We start from the raw sequence: 20,567 nt of genomic DNA, 5'->3' as shown, positions 1-20,567 counted from the left end.
GATAGTGTCATGCAAGAACGATGAGGCCCCTGTGACACTATGTGGTTCAGTAAACTGACTGAATGAGCTGTGTTCATAACTGAGCGGGTGTCGCATGTTCGATGAGAACAGGACATTTTTATCTTGTGCATGCATGAGCATTACTGTATGGAAATATGAGCTAAAGATTGAAAACTATTTGATATCATGGTTAAATTCTATAAAGCTACAGCCTCAGTCTTGTCTATCTTGCACAGAAACACCTCAGAGTTACCCGTCCTGCCCAGGTGGAGATCCAGACCTGTGTTTCGTGATATTACCTCAGACTTTTGGGCATTTCTTTTTTTTTTGACAAAGGTAATCATGAGTTTCAGCCTTTCTTGCAGCAATTTTTCTATCACAAACTGGTTGTCGAGTTGTTAGTGGTGAAGTTTCAGATGTGTTTTTGTTGTTAAAAGTGTGATTTTGCTGATAGCCATCAGTTTCTAATGAGCGTGTTTCTTATCTGTCAAAATGACCTCCAGTAAACACCTGCACTGTGAGCTGGAGCTGAACCTTTGATTGGACACTCTAATGCTGTTTCTCTCTTCTGCCTCGAACTTTAAACTCACACAGAGAGACACACACACACTTCCATCAGTCTTTTATCAGGAGCTGCTGTCACCACAGCTCACAAGCACACAGGCTGGTGGACACTGGACTTTAAAGAGCAGGGGATCACTCAGTGTTTTCCACCAGAGCCTGTTAGCAGGCGTAACTTTGTGCTGCATTCAGCACAAGACACAAAATGTCTATTCTGCATACAGTCGTATCATCCTGCTTTGATGAAGGAAGCCAAGTGCTGGTGACCTACACTGGCCACTTTATTAGGTAAACCTGTCCAACTGCTGGTTAACTCAAATTTCTAATCAGCCAATCATATGGCAGAAATTCAATGCATTTAGGCATGTAGACATGGTCAAGACAATCTGCTGTAGTTCAAAGCAAGTATCAGAATGGGGATGAAAGGTGATTTAAGTGACTTTGAACATGGCATGGTTGTTGGTGCCAGACAGGCTGGTCTGAGTATTTCAGAAACTACTGATCTACTGGGATTTTAACCAACAACCATCTCTAGGGTTTACAGAGAATGGTCCCAACAAGAGAAAATATCCAGTGAGCAGCAGTTCTGTGGGACAAAATGCCTTGTTGATGCCAGAGGTCGGAGGAGAATGGACAGACTGGTTAGAGCTGGTAGAAAGGCAACAGTAACTCAAATAACCACTGGTTACAACTGAGGTCTGCAGAAGAGCATCTCTGAACGCACAACACTTCCAGCCTTGAGGCAGATGGGCTACAGCAGCAGAAGACCACACCGGGTGACCCTCCTGTCAGCTAAGAACAGGAAACTGAGGCTACAATTCACACAGGCTCACCAAAACTGGACAATAGAAGATTGGAAAAACGTTGCCTGGTCTGATGAGTCTGGATTTCTGCTCCACATTCAGATGGTAGGGTCAGAATTTGGCCTCAACAACATGAAAGCATGGATCCATCCTGCCTTGTATCGATGGTTCAGGCTGCTGCTGCTGGTGTAATGGTGTGGGGGATATTTTATTGGCACACTTTGGGCCCCTTAGTACCAACTGAACATGGTTTAAAGTCCACAGCCTACCTGAGTATTGTTGCTGACCATGTCCATCTCTTTATGAGCACAGTGTACCCATCTTCTGATGGCTACTTCCAGCAGGATAACGCTCCATGTCACAAAGCTGGAATCATCTCAGACTGCTTTCTTCAACATGACAATGAGTTCCCTGTACTCAAATGTCCTCCACAGTCCCCAGATCTCAATCCAATAGAGCACCTTTGGGATGTGGTGGAACGGGAGATTCTCATCATGGATGTTCAGCCGACAAATCTGCAGCAACTGCGTGATGCTATCGTGTCAATATGGATTAAACGCTCTGAGGAATGTTTCCAGTACCTTGTTAAATTTATAACACAAAGGATTAAAGCAGCTCTGAAGGGAAAAGTGGGTCCAACCCGGTTCCAGCAAGGTGTACCTAATAAAGTGGCCAGTGAGTGTATATTAGCTGAGGCTATTATGAAGCACAGGGTTTCCCCAGGCAGTCCCTGAGATGTGTTGCTAGGAAACGTTACCTCGAGATCGGGGGTGGAGGACTGGTGTGATGAGGAAGCAGAGTTTTCGGGTACTTTCAGCTTCACATGAGGAGAACTGAGACAGCATCAGTGTGCTGTCTCAACAGCAGAATTGATTTGGGCTGGCGTATTACCTCTTTGAATATATGAACTCTGAGTTAACTCATCAATACATCAAAACTTATCTGTCAGAGGTTTCCACTGAGAAGCCATATTTATCACAGATCTGACTGCTAAATGGCAAAATATGATTAATGACCACACACACCAAAGCTTACATGTGACATTTAAACACACTGGCATCTTGATGACCTTCTCAAAGCAGAATTAATGTGTGACTATTGTGATGTGATGCACAGGATAATGTAAAAAAAAGAAGTGCTTTACAGGTTTTTATCTTCATTTAACCAGTAGATATAATTCACTAAATTCGCTCAGGAAGTCCAAAGATGCTCAAATATCGATTTTAACTAAACTTTTTCTGCTTTTACGAGGAAACTTTGTACAAAAAAGAATACCAACAGCTAGCCCCCTAAAATCTCCAAACTTTTGACATCCACCTACCTATTTCTCTGCACACATGTACCAACAGTAGGCAACCACCTACATATCTTACCCCAGTTCACTAACCCTGATAACATAGCTCCTTAAAGTCTCACTTCATTTTGCAGCACCTGTATTTTTTGTTTCTATTTTTAGTCGCTTTCTGACTCACAGAAAATTCCACATCATAAAGCACAAATGTGTTTTATAGAGATTTCAGTTTGCGAAGTAAGGCTGCAGGTAACATGTCTGAAGCTATGCTGCCCTCATCTGGACAGAGCTATAACTGCACCATCACTTTCCACATGAGTTGTGATTACATAATTTTCATGTCTAATGAGCAGACACGACAGCAGCAGTACCTCCTCCACCAAATAATGTCAACAGCAGAGACCACAATGAGTGTTTTTTGAACGGCTGATTATATTTCAGAGTTTGATCATTTTTATAAATAACATTTAAAAAAAAGGAAGCAGCAGGTAGAGCATGGCTAAACTCTGGGCAAAATGTGATTTGGGCTCTAAAAGACCAGCCACATCTGATCTCCCAGAGGAGGTAATCAGGAAATCAGGAGCAGAGGTGTAAACGTTCCCTAGTGGAGGAGAGAATTAAGCTAATGCCACCAGGAGCAGTGAAGCAGAAGGACTTACTGGTTGTATTTCTCCCTCCGTCGACGTGCTGTCTGCAGGGCTGCTGCCTCCTGGCCTGGGACTGTCTGGGCCCAGCAGTAATTGGTCAGAGGGGACTCTGCAGAGAGGGATATCTAATTAGCAAGAGAAATGTCCTCAACCTTTTCGTCTCACAGGTGGATGAATTCCTCGAGGTGTGTGTACAAACAAAAGCTGAAATTTAGAATTAGGATGTTGACTAACGAGCCCTCTTTACTTAAGCTACATCAGCTGAAGGTTGGGAATGGACTGAAACTAAAGCAAATGCATGAAGAGCGGGTAAAAAAAAAATCCCTTGTTCTTTAAACTTTTTGGGGAAAACACATGGTGCACTTTCCAGGAAGTGATGCCTGTGATATCGATCTGCTGTAAATTGTTGAAGAATGTGAAATTGAAGTTTAAGACAAATGAAAAATACAGATCTTTCCCCCCTGTTGGATGGCAGAAAAGTGCAAAGCCCAGCAAGGGCAGACATTACAAACGTGTCCTGAAATGGATTTGTCTTCAGCATCCTGAAAAATAAAGACCAGGGAGTGTGGAAATAAATAATCCCTGAGGTCAGACACTCACTCTGCCTCCAAGTGTCTTCAATCTCTGCCTGCAGAGTGCTGTGGAGGAGCTGAGGGTCTGTACAGGGCATCTTTGAACAGTGACAAACGAGGAAACCTGTTGTTCCTTACTCGTCCACTGGGGGGAGACTCTGAGCAGGAAAACCCCAAGTCTACTCTAATGCATGATTTTGTTCTCACAGAATTAATTACTCTGCCTGTTATTGTTTTATGGCTTTGAGTAAATCTAATAGTCTGGTAATTACTTCATAGCAATAAAAACCTGTAAAAATATGTTGAAAGCCAACGCTGGAGCCAGACCGACTCACCCTGAGGCTCTGACGACTTTTTTTTTGCTTTAATCCCAGAAATTAAAACATGCTGATTCACATTAAGGGTAGGAAGGTGTGAGTATGTGTGTGTGTTTCTCTCCTCACCTGCAGCAGCAGCAACAGCAGCAACAGCAGCAGCAGCAGCAGCAGCAGCAGCAGCAGTAGCAGCGGCGGTGCTTCTCATCCAGTTTCGGCCTGAAGGGGCCTGTGGTGGTGCCTCTCTGACCCCGCCGTGATTGACTCGATCTCCCAGAGAAAAGCTCCCATGACCTTAAAAAGCTGGAGGAAACAGGGGATGAAGACAGACATGGCAGGGCAACAATAGACCCCCCCACACACCCACACACATACACACACACCTCCCCACCTCCACAGTCAGCATATCTGGAATATTACTCTACAATGACATTTGTGTTTGCCGTTTAAAGGCTGTTAGCATTTTAAAACATTTGTGAATGAATCCTGTAGACAACAACTTAACTATTAAAAAATACAAATGAGTGATAACCAGAAAAAAAAAATAAAACAAAACATACAACTTCTTAAATTTCTCATTTTATATAAGTGAAAAGGTGGAGGAAGTATCTGCTTCTCTAATTCTGCCCCTGCTATTTATTTCTGTTTATGAATGAAAATAATCCTGTTTGCTCATTTTTTATTACAAGAAAATGACAGAAATATGATGATTGCTCAAAGAAAAAAAATCAAACAGTCAGTCAAAAAAACTTAAAGTGATGAAATAATTAACCTGCAGAGCTCAGAGTTTAGGATTAAAAGGTCACAAAACCTTCTACGGGGGCCCAAGTGGACATGACCATACATTTTACTTCCTTTGTTTACTCATGTGATATACAGAAATTTGTTTTCTTTTGCTCTTTTGTTTTGTTTTGTTATGTTTTACCCTTTATTGGGTATGACAGCTTAAGAGTGATGGGTAAAGTGGAGGGAAGACATGCAGCAAAGGGTCATGGTCTGGGAGAGGAGCCAGGGACCCGTGCTCCAAACATGAGACCAACCAGCGCCCCTACTGCTTTTTTCTCTAAGATTTTTTATTCTACTTCAGAAATGCTGTTCGGCTGTTGGCAACAAGATTATTTCTGTTGTGTTCTCAAATTCTCTTTTTTTTTTCTTTTTCTGCTGCCTCTCTGTGAAAGTTTGGTAAATACTGATTGTTTGGAGCTTTTCTAACTTTGGAGGCATGTTTTTTTTTTCTCACTTAGTCCATATCTCAAGAAATAAAAACAAATGGAATCCTCATGAAGGCAAACCCATGTGAACTAACTATAATGTAAAAGTTTGTGTAATCAAAAATCCTCTAAATGCGGAGCGTCAGTCTGGGGTCTGACGAGGATCTGACAGTCTTTGCTGGTTTTCTTTCACACTCAGGAGTCCACTCAGCAGTCAGCAGTAATTAGCTGTACCGGCTGTTAGACACCTAACAGGTTGTGTTGTTTTCATGTGGGGGTTAAATGCCACTGCCCCCCGCGGACTGCACCGCTGTACGGCCTGTGGTCGGGACAACACCTCCGAGCCAAACAATTTCATCAAGGTCATGGAGAGGAGGAATGCTGTGCCGATTAGCGCAGGAGTCCAGCAGAAAACTGTAGAAAACATGACATGTTTGACTGTCAACTGAACAAAAAACAACTACCCCTATTGTCTCAAACAAAAAAACGGACTTGTCAGTTGTCACAGCTGTTTCTGACGCCGCAGCAGCAGGGAGAGGCCGACACGGACTTCCAGACGCGTCAATACGTTTCGAGGTTATTTATGAGAAGCTATGAAATAAATAAGGTCTTGTACAAAACTCTCATGAAGACTGAAGTATCGATGGGTTGCTGGTGTCTGTCTCTTTCCCCTCGGTCGAAACTGGGATCATTTGCCAGTCAGGGGTCGGCTCGGGGAGCCAGGGTCACACTGTTCGAGGAAAAACAGTCTGAGCAGGTTGTTGGCCTTAAGATCAATTCCAGACAAAGATTTAAGGAAACATGAAAAATATGACAGTCAGCCTATTATTTCTTCTAGTTTTACCTGCAGATTTCAAAAAACTAGAGGGGGGTTAGTAAAAGTAATCCTATTACTGGCTCATCCTTAATCACAGATTATTGTTTGCAATGTCCTCCAATTTTTATCTTTTTTAATTTTGTGGAAAAATATAACAAAAGCTTTCCTGTTCAACACTTTATTTATATAAAGAAAATATCCATGTTTTGTGAATCTTGCACGCTAAATTTTACATCCTGATTTTTTTTTAAATTATTATTTCATCCTTTTCTCTGAGCCACGAGTCAGTTGTTGACACTAACCTTGTAGTGCTCCTAACGTGTTTATTACAGAATGGATATCTTTAAAGGGAAGCTTTTTACAAACACACGTGGCTCTCGGTTGTTTTGGTTTGACATTTGGATGCAGAAAGCTCAACAAGTTGTGACATGCTGCCCATCGGTGCTCCAAAACCCGGGAATTAATCAGGCTGTATAACCTTTAGTGGTTAGGGTGAAAGTGGGCCTGTGTTTGATCAGCACTACTGATGAACTATGTTACAGAGCAAGCCAAATATATATATTTTTTAGTTGTGCTCAGATTTTCTCCAATTATACAAAAGAAAATGAACAAAAACAACAGCTACAAAAATAGTTTAAGAAACAGTTTACGCGCAGCATTGTTGCTGAAACAAAGCATGGAATGTTATCTCATGGTGTTCAATACAGTGCCCTGGGATCAAAAACCAGGCAAAAATATTCAGTCTTCTTTCCTTTAATTACCAATAAAGCACCATATTTAGATAATCACATTGTCATTGTTGTTTAATAATTTGCAGTCTTTATTGGTTTTGTTTCTGACCCATTCTAAAGAAGTTTTCAACACACGCTCCAATGCGCAATTACGCACGGGGAATAAACGTCTAATCCCGCCTTTGTGTAAATATAGGCCTACCTTGAAAAAGCACGTAGCCAGGCATGGCATGAAGATGTGGTATCGATGCGTATTGATAGGGAGATGTGGGTCTGCAGTGGGACATAAAGAGGGGTGTGACCATCTCTTAACTTTTCTTCAATGGGCTACCTGTAGCGTCTCCGCGCTGCGCATAAATACTCCTCCCTCTGAGGATGAGTTCAGTCCTGAGGGAGAGACTCACTCTGAAATCAGGTTTAGGAATCTGGTCCGAGCGGATTATGAACGCTTTTGGACACCAACCAGCCAACCAGCAGACCAGCCCCATTCAGCACCACAGCGCGCAAGAGCTCCTGGATATGGCCGTGTACTGCGATAACTACGGTGTGTACCAACAGAACCTCCACCACCACCACCCTCAGAGGCCGCCCACACACCCCTCCAGCTACGGCCTGGGAGAGTACTCCTCCCCGTCTGCGAACCCCTACCTGTGGCTGAACGGACCTGGCATCAACTCCTCTCCGTATCTCTCTGGGAACAACGGCACCTCCTACATCCAGTCCGGATACGGGTCCAACCAGAGGCAGTTCTTACCGCCTCCTCCTACCGGGTTTGGTGGAGCAGACCTGGGCTGGCTGTCTATATCCAGCCAGCAGGAGCTCTTCAAGATGGTCAGACCACCTTACTCCTACTCTGCTCTGATCGCCATGGCCATCCAGAACGCACAGGATAAAAAGTTGACTCTGAGTCAGATCTATCAGTATGTGGCAGAAAACTTCCCTTTCTACAAGAAGAGCAAAGCTGGGTGGCAGAACTCAATCCGGCACAACTTGTCTCTGAACGACTGCTTCAAAAAAGTGGCACGGGATGAGGATGACCCTGGTAAGTTATGAATATATATTTTTATATATAAGAGTTAGTGACGTTTCAGTATTTTCGCGTGTGTTTTTTTTAAATGTGATATATATGTGTAACATAAATAAAACTATAACTGTCTGTTCAGTAGCAACTAGAAAAAGTGTCAGGTGAAGTTGACATTTCCATGCTCAACTCTGACAACTTTGTGAATTGACTCTAACTCCTTCTCGTGTCCTGCAGGTAAAGGAAACTACTGGACGCTTGACCCAAACTGTGAGAAAATGTTCGACAACGGCAACTTCAGACGGAAAAGGAAGAGGAGATCGGACCTAACCGGCCCTGACAGCACCCCTCTCCCGGTGAAGTCCGAGGACAGTCCGAACAACAAGCTCTCTGACACCGCCAGCCTCCTCAGCTCTTCCCCGCCCAGCCTGCACGGCTCCCCGGCCTCCACGGAGCCCAAGTCGTCGCCCTCACCTTCCGCGGAGCACAGCCCGTGTTACGGCAGCTTCGTATCCAGCGTGAACGCGCTGTTGGCCGGCAGCGGGAGCGACGTGACCCGGGGAGGAGGAGGAGGAGAAAGGGACTTCAGCTCCGGGCATCACGGAGGACTGAGTCAGGGCAGAGAGGGGGGCATGTCCGGACTGGGCTCCTACTCGCCCACGTTATTCTCCCCTCTGAATTCTGAAAACAACAGAATGAACTACTACACATCAGTACAGAGCCTGTCCAACCATTTCAGTGTGAATAACCTCATATACAGCCGGGAAGGAACCGAGGTGTAGCCTTAACAGCAGCACAAGCTATCACTCAGTGTTAGGATTCACATTTCTTAGCAACTCTCACATACTTCTTTTTGTTAAACTAGCACTGAAACTAAGTTTCCTTCTAACTGGGAACATAAAACTGTTATTTCAGTGTAAACTAAAGGAATATCCAATATTCCAAAACGCCATTTCCCCCTGGATAATTGTCACTGCGTACTGTTCAGCCGTTTTTGTAACTTAGCTGCTTTGTGTCTTCCTCGAAAGAAGACATTTGTACAGAAATTATTTTCATACGAAGAAACGTGTCATGTATTTTAGACTTAAATTGTGTTTTTATGTTTTATTTAAACTCCTGTTTTTGTTTGAATAAAAGTCTTTTTATTTTAACACAATCACTGAAGCCTACGTGTCATTTCCGCTTCATTAAACAACAGAAAAATGAGATAAATGATTCATAATATCACTTCAACATGCTAGGGGTTTATACATAGTACAAATCTTTCTTTATATTTAAATTGATCTTAGTTTTTTTCTTGGTTTTCATGGGAAAAAATGACTCAATTTCCTTCAGAAGTGCTTTAGCTGTTTTGTTAGCTATGCTACTTTAACAACTGACATATAGGCCTATTACTAAAGCTAATCATGAGACTTTAAAAGCTCATTCTTATACATCACTGTACAGCCGTATGTATTAAGAACACAGCAGTGTCACATAAACCTGCTTTTTGTAGGTTTTAGATACACATGAGCTGTTTTTCAAATATTTTGCAAACCCTGCTATCTCCAACAGAGAAGAAAACAGAGAAAAACATGCTTTGAAATTATTCAGATCAGACTCACAAACATTTTCGGTAACCCCTGATAAACAGGTATAAATTCTTCCAAGCCTGTCAGGAAATCTGAAGTCAAGTGGCTGTAAGCAGTAAAGTGTGTAAGACAGAGACATTTTCCGCTTGTCACTTCCAATCGCCCCATTTCAACAAGCAATCAGACCTTTAACTTACTTCCACCAGGTTCACAAGTTCAGCTTTTTGTCTGGGCTGGACGTGACTCAGACTGAGAGTGTTTGATGTTAACCTGTTTGCTGAATCATATCCCACCTGTCTCCATCCATTCACAAAATCCTGTCACGCAAAACACAGCCTGCCCCGCGTGTGAGTCCTGGTAATGGGATTTGTTTTTTTGTTTTCTTGTATTGGGACAGCATGTAATGTCCTTTTGTTGTGCTTGTGACCCGGGGGGACACACACAGAAAGCCTAGTATTGGGGAGAAAACATGAATCAGGAGGAAATGTTCGAGTGATTTAACACCCCGCTCCTGTCTTACTTTCTAACAATATGGATCTGCACGGAATCAAAGCCTGTAAATAAAAGGAAACACCTCTTAATTGGTGTATAATTGAAATCACTCAGGCGCTCTGTGGGCTGGAATAAAAGAAAAATTAATTGACAAGACTTTCGTGCCCCTTGTTGGAACACAATGGAGGCTGGCAATTGAAGAGATCCCCTCCTGGGCTCAAATGAAAATATTGCCATCTGAAGATCTGGGAACAAATTATCTCCCTCAGGCCACATTTTGCTCTATTATCTGTGGAGCAGACAAAGAGGATTTTTGTCATACAGGAGCAGGTTCTCACAGCAACAAGTTTTCTGTTGAAATCCTCATCATGTCCAGTGAACAGAGGATAAAGCCTTCACGATAAGAGGTCTCTTAGTTCTTATTATTACTGTCAGCGCTTGGATTTAAACTCTTTTTCATTCAGTGTTGATCCAATAATATAGTTCTGTATTCAGTATCACTCAGATGTTGAGGGTTATTAAGCACATATGCTAAGTTATGATGACTACTATTTCTAATAGTGTCAAAAACTTTTAAGCAGTGTTTTAATTTCAGGAAGTTTTATGCCACTTCAATCGGTTTGGTCAAATTAGGTACTTTAAGAGGTACCAATCAATTTCGTCCGTAGTACCAATTCATGTCAAATCAAATGGTACCATATTTAGGTACCTTAACGCATCCTTGTGACTTTGAGGGAGTGGAACAGTAGGAGATTTTCCATGATGAACATGAACACAACAAGTTTATATATTGAGAAATTAAATATGTTTAATTGAAAAACTTTGAGACTTTATGATTGAACAAATTGACATTTGTTACCACCTAAACACACACTCAAGAACTGAAAATTGGTACCATTGAGTACCGATTGCCAGGTATCGGGAATCAGTACTGTATTGTTTCAAATGTGAAAGGTACCCATCCCCAGTTTGATCCCCTCTCAGTTTCCCAATATGAAACACTCCAGCGGCCTACAGCGCCTGAAGGCCACACTTACCCAGGCCCACATGAATATCAGTCAGGCCACCACGTCTCAGCTCTGCCTGCTCCAGGGGCCTCCGGCTCCAGGGGCTGAAGGGCCAGGAACCAGCAGAATACCTCGGCCAACTTGCAGTCCCCGCACATGCCTGGTGGGCTAAACCCATAATGACAGGTTTCAGCCTCAAAGAGTCATCACTCCCAGACTAGGGTGGCTCATAATTGTAGTAAGAAGAACTGGATTATTTTAATCCCTGGATACATCAGGAAGTCATCTGATGCCAACCACCAACAGCAGGGAGAGTGTTTACTTCCTGGATGTGCATCATGTGCGTCACCTGCAACGAGAAGACACTAAACTTCAGTCCCTCAGGGGGATCTGTGCACACTGATAAGATATATCATTAAATTAATATACATCAAATCTGAGACTGAACATCTGGGGACAAGTGAGGATGAGAAATCTGCAGTGAGCTGCAGGCCTGTCCAAGTAAGGAAGCGAGTGCGACATGAGCTGGAGTGATGAATCACTCACCAGCGACAAGTGAGAAACTTTACTCCCAGTAGCTGTTAAGCGAGATCTCCCAAACTGATAAAAACACCACCGGAGGAAGACTTTAAACCTCTTTTTCACTCCCTGGAGCTGCCTTTAAAGAAGTTTATGTGCAGGTTTTTGTAGACTTTATCTCATGAGGTGCAGAAACTTGGGGTCTTGTGAGGCAGTTTGTTGCTTTGTGAAGCATTCAGGACTACGATAAAAAGAAGTGTCCTCAGCCCAATAATTCTCCACAGCCCATATAACACTACCTTACCGACAAATCTGAGGGGTAATACGAAAAAGGAGACCAAGGCATCTGACCTGAGTAGGAGAACATGATAGCTGAGCCACAGGGGGGGGCTGATGATGGCCAGGATCTACCCTGAAATCTCACATCTGTGTGTAGCAGTCAGCGGGTATTACAGGGATAATTTCTTATATTACAGCTCAATCTCTTGAGGAAGTTAAATATTTAAGGGAACAATATGATGACAGCTTCTGGGGAAGCTATACGGCTGTAACTACACAGTTGTTGAAGGGGGTTCACCTGACTTTAAAAGGACTGTGTGTGCAAGTGATAGCTGAGGAGAATGTCTATCAATCGGCGTGACCTGATTCGGTTTCATCATGCTCATAAAAAACCTGACGTATGGCCCGGTAACGGCATGGGATCCCTTGTCTGGACATGCAGACATATGGATTATTTTATACAGAACAGGAGCGAGATCAGTGCAGGCTGCTCGCTTGTTGAGAGCATGTGAAAAACAAGGAGACACCTTTTAGCAGAAGTTGTCTTACTTCACTTTTAAAGGTACGTCTGCTTCTTAGTGACACCTATAAAAGCATGTACTCCTTCATGAGATCTTTTAAGGGTAAAAAGTCACTTTGGGTACCATGACACAGAATTATTGGCAGCGACAGGAAGAGCAGCCACTTCAGAGCCTGTGAGGAGGAACCTGCTAAAAGAGTCAAAGAGATACGAGGATTAACGGACTAGAACGAGTCCCAGTAAATCCACAGCCAGGGCCTGTCTTCACATCGCTCCATCTGGAAAAACTATCCCCAAAACAATGTAACTTATCCCCCCCGCTCGCTCTGTCGCTGGAATATATTTTGACAAAGTCTTTGTTCTCACATTAGGGCACTGTAGGCAGATCATCTGTTATCCGTGACCTTTGTCATAACAAAGCATGGCGGTGGTTTTTATACACCGCTGAGAGACTGGAGAAGAAAGTTCACATCATGTAAAGAGAGAGACATCAGGCAGGTTATAGGTCATTCAGACTTTAACCACCTGTGATAGAAAAAAAATCAAATATGTGGAGAAAAATCTCTGAAGTCTATATCCCAGTGGATTATCTTTTACAGCTCTATTCCCTGATAATCCCAGCATAGTGAACAGCTCACTCATGAGCTTCTCAATAAATCTACAGCCATTCATCACCTACGAGAATTTCCAAACCATGACCTTATGAGAACAATATCCAGGGTTCATGGAACATCAATTTCTATGTGCAGCGCAGCAGAACAAATATCTGAGTAATGGCCAATATGTAATCATTTTAGCTCGCTTCAGGGACCACTTTAAGATAATGGTGCATTTGACCTGTTGGGGCTCCCCAAAACTCACCATGGTGATTACTCGAGGCTGGAGAAGTCAGGGGCATACTCTGAAAATCAAAAAGATTACAGTATCTTTGCATTTCTGGAGGAAAATGGCATGTTTTGTGCAGCAGACGCTTGCGGTGATACCACCCGGCTAGCAGCACCTGCATGCTGTCATTACCCGCTCCTCATAGACAGGAAGTGGTGACAGATGACAGAGGAAGTGGACGCCCAGAGGGAATAGGTTCTATCCGCAGTGGTCTGGACTTTAGGTGGAAAGACGGAAGTGAGGAGACTCAGGGGATCCTGAAAATAGCTACCTCCACAGCACTCGTCAGTCACTGGGAGTACTCCTAAAGGAAGGTATCTCTCAGCATGGATGCAGCATCGGATGAAGTTCCTGTTGTGGAAAGATGCAGCCCACCTGGAGAACTTAAGGGTCCTTTTCAGACATGCACTTGAGAAAATTTCTGGAAAGTTTCAAGACAGTCTGGTGGGACATGTGTAAATGTACGCCACAGTAAACCCTGTGTCATTTTTACATCAGATTCAAAATAGCAACCATCATCACCACATCCACCTGCTGGCACTAAAAAACCTGACGTTACATCTTGAATCAGCTTAACCTGACTTATTCTGAAAGTTTTACTGACTTTCTGGATGATATCATAATCATTCATAAGAATCAAGTAAGGAAAAAAAAACAGCTGTTTGTGTTCACACACGAATCCCCCTGCAAAAAATTCCTAAAATATTCAGTATTGTGGCACATGTGTGAAAAGGGCTCCAAGACTCAAATATTGAGCAAACAAAAACACCAGGATGAATCTTTTTTATGAGTCTGAGTGGCTCCCATGATGCATTATTCAGCCTCAGTCCTGTGTGATGCCGGTGCATCTGCCCTGAGGAATTCATCGACTGCCCCCCCTCCAAAACAACACTCCCCGGCCCCTAATGAGACCCCCTACCTCCTGCCTCTATTATGAGGGATGCATACCAATAGAGAGACAGGAGAGGGGGCACAGACTGTGCCTCAGAGACCTCTGGAGCCTGCCCCGGCCTAAACCATCAAACGCACCCCTCACAGAGAGTCAAATAATGGGCCCGATCAACATTTACCTAAGTTTTCCCATGTAAGCCGCAGATGATCTATGGCTGAAGGCTCTAAATGATAGCCTTTCAAAAGGGGACAGGCATACCCCCTCCAAATGCTCCTTTTGTGTTGGCCACTAATCCCAGCATGCACTTCAAGGCCCCGGCTCACTTCTGAGGGGCAGTCTGCTATCATCTTAAAGAGGAGGGAGAGAAAAGCAGCACTTAAAAAGTGCTTTAATCAAGAAGATGTGATACCGTGATAGGCTGATCAGCCTCTTAAGCTCATAATTATATCACAATCAGCTGTTCATATTACTCCCATTCACCTCTATTACCCACTCACCCCCTGGACTTATGGTCACCATGAAGTCTCTCAGATTAAGGGCAGGCTTTTACAGACTTTTGTGAAATAAAATAATGAGTTAGATTTGAAGATGTAAGAAAGTGTATTGTTATTTCAGGACATTCGTTAATGAAATACAGTCCTCTGTTATACACAAGAGATGATGTATGGTGAGCAGATGGTTACGCAAAATAGAATCCAGCTCACATTACATCATAATACACAAGATATACACAAGTAAGTGACTCGAAGTATTTATTGTCCGATAATTTAACTGATTCAAAAAATATTTTCTTATGAAGCTGAAAATAGATTTACTCATTTCTTATTGATCTAAAGAAATTAAGAGATACCAAGTGTTTCCAACAGCAGCATTCGAGGAAACTGAAAGGAGAATCTTATTTGCCCAACAAGTGTTCAAACAAACATCAGTGCACGGCGAGTGCTGTGTGTTGACTCTGGTATTGGAGTCTATCAACCCCAAACAGCCCCTGTGTCAACTATAAACACAAGACGTGCACCCTGTCTGGGGAAGCAGGCTTCCAGGCTGCAAGAGCTCCTCTGTGAACGCTCTCAGCCTGCTGTCCTAAACTCGTGCTGTGCTCTCTGATAAAAACAAGCAAGTGTAGTGTCTAACTCATTTAACGCAGTCTGTTCGCCTTTTGTTATGTGACGGCATTCCAGAGCCGTGACATAATCCAGGATACACACACACACACACACACACACACACACACGTGCAGCATGTTTTCTGTGAGTGTGTCCGATCACACAGTGATGCTGACAGCTCAGCTGAGAGGCCGACAACATTCAAAGAAGTGTGTCAACATGCCCCCACTTGACAAAGAGTCCTTTTTGATTCACCATGAGGGGAAAGAGGTTTGTACAGGCCTCGGATAATCTGAGGAACACAAAGGATTTATCAAGACAGCAAGAAGGGAGCACTGTGCTGTCCTGTGAAACAGGGATGTGGGCTGATTACTGTGAACACTGGGTCACTCAGGCCCCTTTTGCTGAGTGACAGCCCGATGAAGGAGAACAGGTAGACTTAAGAGGGAGAGCATCTTATATTCTCCTCAACCTGAGACTGTAGGAATAACATTTTAACCCAATCTGAATGTTTAGAGTAAAGATTTAAAATGCACAGATTCAGACATCCGTGCATCTTTTTATCATGAGCCCCTGTCGTCCACACAAAACCGCATTTTTACGTCACTAAAGACTTTTTTCTGAAAACTCTGACCAAAGTAAACATTTTGGAAAACTCCAGTTTCATGGTTTCGTGTGGACGCCAGTAAACAGTTTTTTTGTTCTCAAACATCATAGGTGAATCATGGGGGCTCATTCTGATTGGCTGACACAGGTTTTATGTCTGAAAAACACAGCTAAATATGGGTTTGAAATGCCTCAAGCCACACTTATTGGCAGTATTGCCTGCTGCATGTGGATGAAAGTATTTTTAAAAAACGAATGAGGGGGGGATATTTGTTCTTGAAAATGCCCGACTACATGTGTACAAGGCCTGAAAATGCAAGACCCAGTTTCCCATGCTACACTGCATTTTGTCTGCAGGTTTAGGATTTCACACACATGACTGTGTTTTGTATAAAAAGTAGGGATGTCTTCCCCACATTACCAGAAAAATGGAGGATTGGTGTATCTGTCTTTATAAGGCCTTACTAAATGTTCTGCAGTTTTATTTATTCTTTTCACTGACACCTTAAGGTGGTCATCGGCTGCAACCTTTGGTCAAACGGACAGATTCTGTTTGTGGTTCCTCTGACTCACTCCTTCATCCTGGTCTGAGTTAAAAAACACGCATTTCAGATTAATTTTCCTCTTCATGTAGATTAGAAGTGTTTGTGGTGCTTTTATTGATTCTTTAAAACAGTCTTGACTCCATGTTAATCCATCTAGAGTCCATGACAGAATGGATGTACGAGCCAAACGGGGGATTTTCCCATCTGGGAATGAAGCATTTAGAAAGATATAAGATTTATGTTACTTCACTGTATAATTCCTCCTCCTCATTTTCACCCCATAGATTAAATAAGGATGTTATAAGCAGGTGGGGCTTCTGGATTGTTTGGTTTATGAGTTTTTAAATGTAATACTTTGACTTCTTTCTACTCCTTTTTAAATTAAAGTTCTTCATAAACATCTTGTATCCAGTCTAAAGACTCTGAACAAGTTCAAACATTTGTTAGCAGACACACTTTTCTATTTACTTTAAATTGGGAACCGACTCTTTGACAAGGACATCAAGATTGATGGGGCAGCATCTTAATTAGGTGGGTCAGGCCTCGGCCTGATAGCTTTGTGCAGCTGTCAGTGCCCCTCCCTGTATAACTTGTGTAATTATCCCTTTCATTACACTCTGCTTTCAGGCTACCTGATAGAATTCAAAGGGAGGTGTCACTATCTTTTATCAATATGCTAATTGGACTTGTGGCCAGGAGTTAAATCACAATAGAGGAGGAGGAGGGGGGGATAAACAGTAGCTATCAAGCTAGACTGCCAGGGACGACCCCAGCCAGGGAGCTGCCTGTCTGCAGGGTGATGGGCCACGACATGTCTGCAGGCCTATGAGGGATGAAAACCAGGAGGGGAGAGCTGCCCTGGGACATGTCCTGGAGGGCAAGCCCTCCTGACCCCCATCTGCATACTGCTGGGCTCCTCAGACATCTCTTTAAAGAGCCATTTGAATATGATTAGACATTAATGACCTTCACGAATGAGACGCTTTGTTTGGGTCCAGGACTCCTCCAGCGTCTGGGCATGTCGGGTCAGATTTTCTTGTCCTGTCTTGAACTCAGGCTGAGATCTTTAGCAGAAAGCTACAAGTGTCAAATCTGGACCTTGGTCACACTGCGCAGAGTATTTAATGAAGGAGGGAGTGACGAGTGGTTAATTTCCATTCTGTTAAATAAACCAGGCACACTGCCCTCTGCGTACATGTCAACACTGGCAGCTTGTGTGGGTCACACACTGAGTTTAGAAGTCCTGTCTTAATGAATGAACAGAAGCAGATTGCATCAGCTCATTTCATTGCTTTCACTTATCAGTGAGGTAGAATACTCTCAAAACACCAGCAGCCATGTATTTCAGGCATTTATCAAGCCCTCATTTAGTGGATCCAGCTTTAACTATCTAATAAAGAATACTTCCCAGAAAATGATGACACAATGCAGGGGCTGGCCTGCTTCTACAATTAGAGCCGGCCATCTATCCAATAAATATAATGAGGATGAATCACAGAGTTGTGCTGTTTTTAATGGTGTGTAATGGTACGAGAGCTGACAGCCTAATAGCCCCGACTCTATTGACTTTTCTCATTACAGCACAGCACAGGCCTCGTCCAGCCACTATATTTAACCACCACAGGGGCAATCATCTCGGGCCCATATTACCACGCAGGCTTTTAATGAAGAGCACAATCATCAGGCGTTTAGCTTTAATAAAAAAGAGCCACCTGCTAAAGTGCCCTCCCAGACCTCAGAGATAATAGAGCCGTTCAAATCATCCTCAGATGAGTTCTGCTACTTATGGACGTAATGGATGCAAAGATCAAATGTTGCTTTAACTGCAGATGCATGAAAGTCACCGGTGCATGTCCCAGGGTTCACTTCGAGTCGTGAAAACCAGATTCTAGCTAAAATGTTTTCAGTTATATCTTGAAGAATAAGACAACTTCCCACAATCTGTTTCTCCTCACCCTTCCTTGGCAGTTGTTGGAAGGATGAGCACCTGCATGGCCGGTTTGACTTTTATTTACAGTCAACACTGCTGGAGATCCACATGTGCTTTCCTGGAGTGCAATAAATGTGGAAAATATCAGGGCCGGGCTGCAGGGAGTTACTGAAGTTATACCAACAAGTAGTAAGATATTGTAAATTATGTCCTTTCCTTTTTGTTTGTCAAAGATTTAATTGAAAGGACAGAAATAATTTTGACTTTGGACAAAGCAGTCTCATTTTATCTTGTTCCCTAGACACCAAAGAAGTGTCTTCTGACAAAAATCCTTGTTATGCTAATTTTGCAGCCAAATATGTCATTAATTTTGAAAGTTTAATGTGAAAAATGTAGAATAAGAAGTGTTTTTTTGGCTGAAGCCTAACACTACACAAGTTTCAGGTCACAATATTGAAACTAATGACCTGGTTTGTTTTTGTAGGTCATAAAGAGGCATCAATACTATTTTCAGCCTGTTTTATAACTAGCAATAACCCTCAGAGAAGCTTTAAGTCGTCCAGACAGTCAACTGTAAAGTCTATTCATCTCTGTAATCAAAACTGAGGCTGTGAAACAATCTGCGTTTTCAGTTTTCAAGCATGTAGTGCATGTGTGAATAGGGCTGCGGTGTTGTTTTGTGTCCTGGTTGCAGACCCTGGCTTTGTCATTCCCAATGTGCAGCCGTTTGAGGCCATGCCAGCTCCTGAACAGTTTGAGCTGATTATTTTGACATCTTATAACAAGTAGAACTCTCCTCCCAGCGGGTCGTACTTAAGCACAGCGAAGAGGCATTCCTTTGTAAACTGTTTGTGTCACACTTAAAGGATTAGAAAGCTTTTGTAAAGCACGAGGAATAATGTTTGGAATCACCTACTGTATAGATTTACAGCTCTGGTGATCCAGGCCATGATACGCAAATGTATTTATGAGGTATCATGAGTGACTTTGCCAGAATACAGTGGGCAAATAGTCCCAGAATCAGAGTCTGGGCACTGTTCCAGGAGCCAGCAGGGGTCCACTGTATGGACGAGTGTGTGTTACCCATATGATATTTTACCCATTTGACAGAATGTACATTTATGTTCCCATATTTCATATCATGTCTGTCAGGGTCATCTTAAATCCCCTCACCTGTATCTCACATTTAAATCTTCACATGTCAGAGTGTAAAGTGGGAAAGGCATGCTGGGATAAATCACAGCAGGCATTTCTACCTCGATAGTTCCCATACATCTCCGATTTTATTGTGTACTGGATCCTCTGTCGGCATAGGGCTGTGGTATGGTGACTGAAGCTTTTGGTTTCTGACAAGGGGCAGGAAGAAGGGCCTCTGCTGGACAGGTTGTGGCACTGACTTCTTTAGCACACATGCAAAAAAAGTTCTACAAACATAAGTATTCTCATATTGTGAAGCTTGATTGAAATCATTTTCACTATTATGGCGGAAATCCCAGGACAAATAAAATATTAAAGCCTGTAGAACCCAAAGTATCAAGTTATCTGCAAAGCTAAATACTACATATGACACATATTTCTTTTTTGAGGCCCAGCCCTTTAAACACACCACTGAATACAGAGAGATAAATTACTTTAAGTGAGAAAACTCAATGTGTCAGTCACGTTCTCCAGTTTCAGCTCTGTGACTGACTGAGCGGAGAAGGACATCACTTAGAGATCCCCAGGGCAAGAAATTCCTCCAAGACTTAGTGTTTTTTCTTCTTGCTCTTCCTCACAAATGAGTTCCCAAGCCATTTCCATTAAGAGACTTGGGACAGGCTTTCTGAGAGCTTCACAAAATGTATTACCAGCCAAAGGGCAGGGTTTTGTCAGACAAACCTCTGGAGGTGTAATCCATAGTGTTAAAAGCAGAGAGTCTGACCTTTGGTTTGAACTATCTGATCCCTATCTTCTTCAGCTGACTAAAGAGAGGTTTTATTTTGTAAAAGTTAGTCCAATTTTGACTTTGAAATGAGTTTGATTCAGATCATCATGCCTGTTGTTGTAAAATTGTCCAGTGAGGTAATGAATCACCAAAAGAGAGGTGATTGACAGGTCTCAAATGTTTACATGTGGCCCCTATTCTTCACATCAGGATCTGAGGAGCTGGTTGGCAGTGCAGCGTTTCCCCCACATGCCTGCTTCGAGGTTGTGTTACTACGTCCATACATCACCCTGACATGGGTGCACTCATTGAAACGGCCCGGC

General features: G+C 42.9%; 1 protein-coding gene across 1 annotated transcript; it reads left to right on the top strand.

The window, feature by feature from the left end:
* The first annotated feature begins 7,388 nt into the window (after positions 1 to 7,388).
* Positions 7,389 to 8,750, top strand: foxi1 (forkhead box i1). Its single transcript, XM_074663882.1, has 2 exons — positions 7,389 to 7,989; positions 8,206 to 8,750. Exons 1-2 carry the CDS (start codon positions 7,389 to 7,391, stop codon positions 8,748 to 8,750), a joined length of 1,146 nt encoding a protein of 381 aa, XP_074519983.1.
* Positions 8,751 to 20,567: the final 11,817 nt, after the last annotated feature.

Source organism: Halichoeres trimaculatus, unplaced genomic scaffold, assembly GCF_033239565.1.
Source record: "Halichoeres trimaculatus isolate MK-OKI-2021-1 unplaced genomic scaffold, fHalTri1.1 fHalTri1_scaffold_23, whole genome shotgun sequence".
Taxonomy (NCBI): Eukaryota; Metazoa; Chordata; class Actinopteri; order Labriformes; family Labridae; genus Halichoeres; species Halichoeres trimaculatus.
The sequence above is the reverse complement of the archived record's forward strand: the minus strand, read 5'-3'. Positions and strand labels throughout refer to the sequence as shown.

Coding starts and splice junctions, on each gene's coding strand:
- foxi1 (XM_074663882.1), top strand. CDS start 7,389: ATGAACGCTTTTGGACACCAACCAGCCAACCAGCAGACCAGCCCCATT. Junction 7,990..8,205: donor ACGGGATGAGGATGACCCTG/GTAAGTTATGAA, acceptor CGTGTCCTGCAG/GTAAAGGAAACTACTGGACG.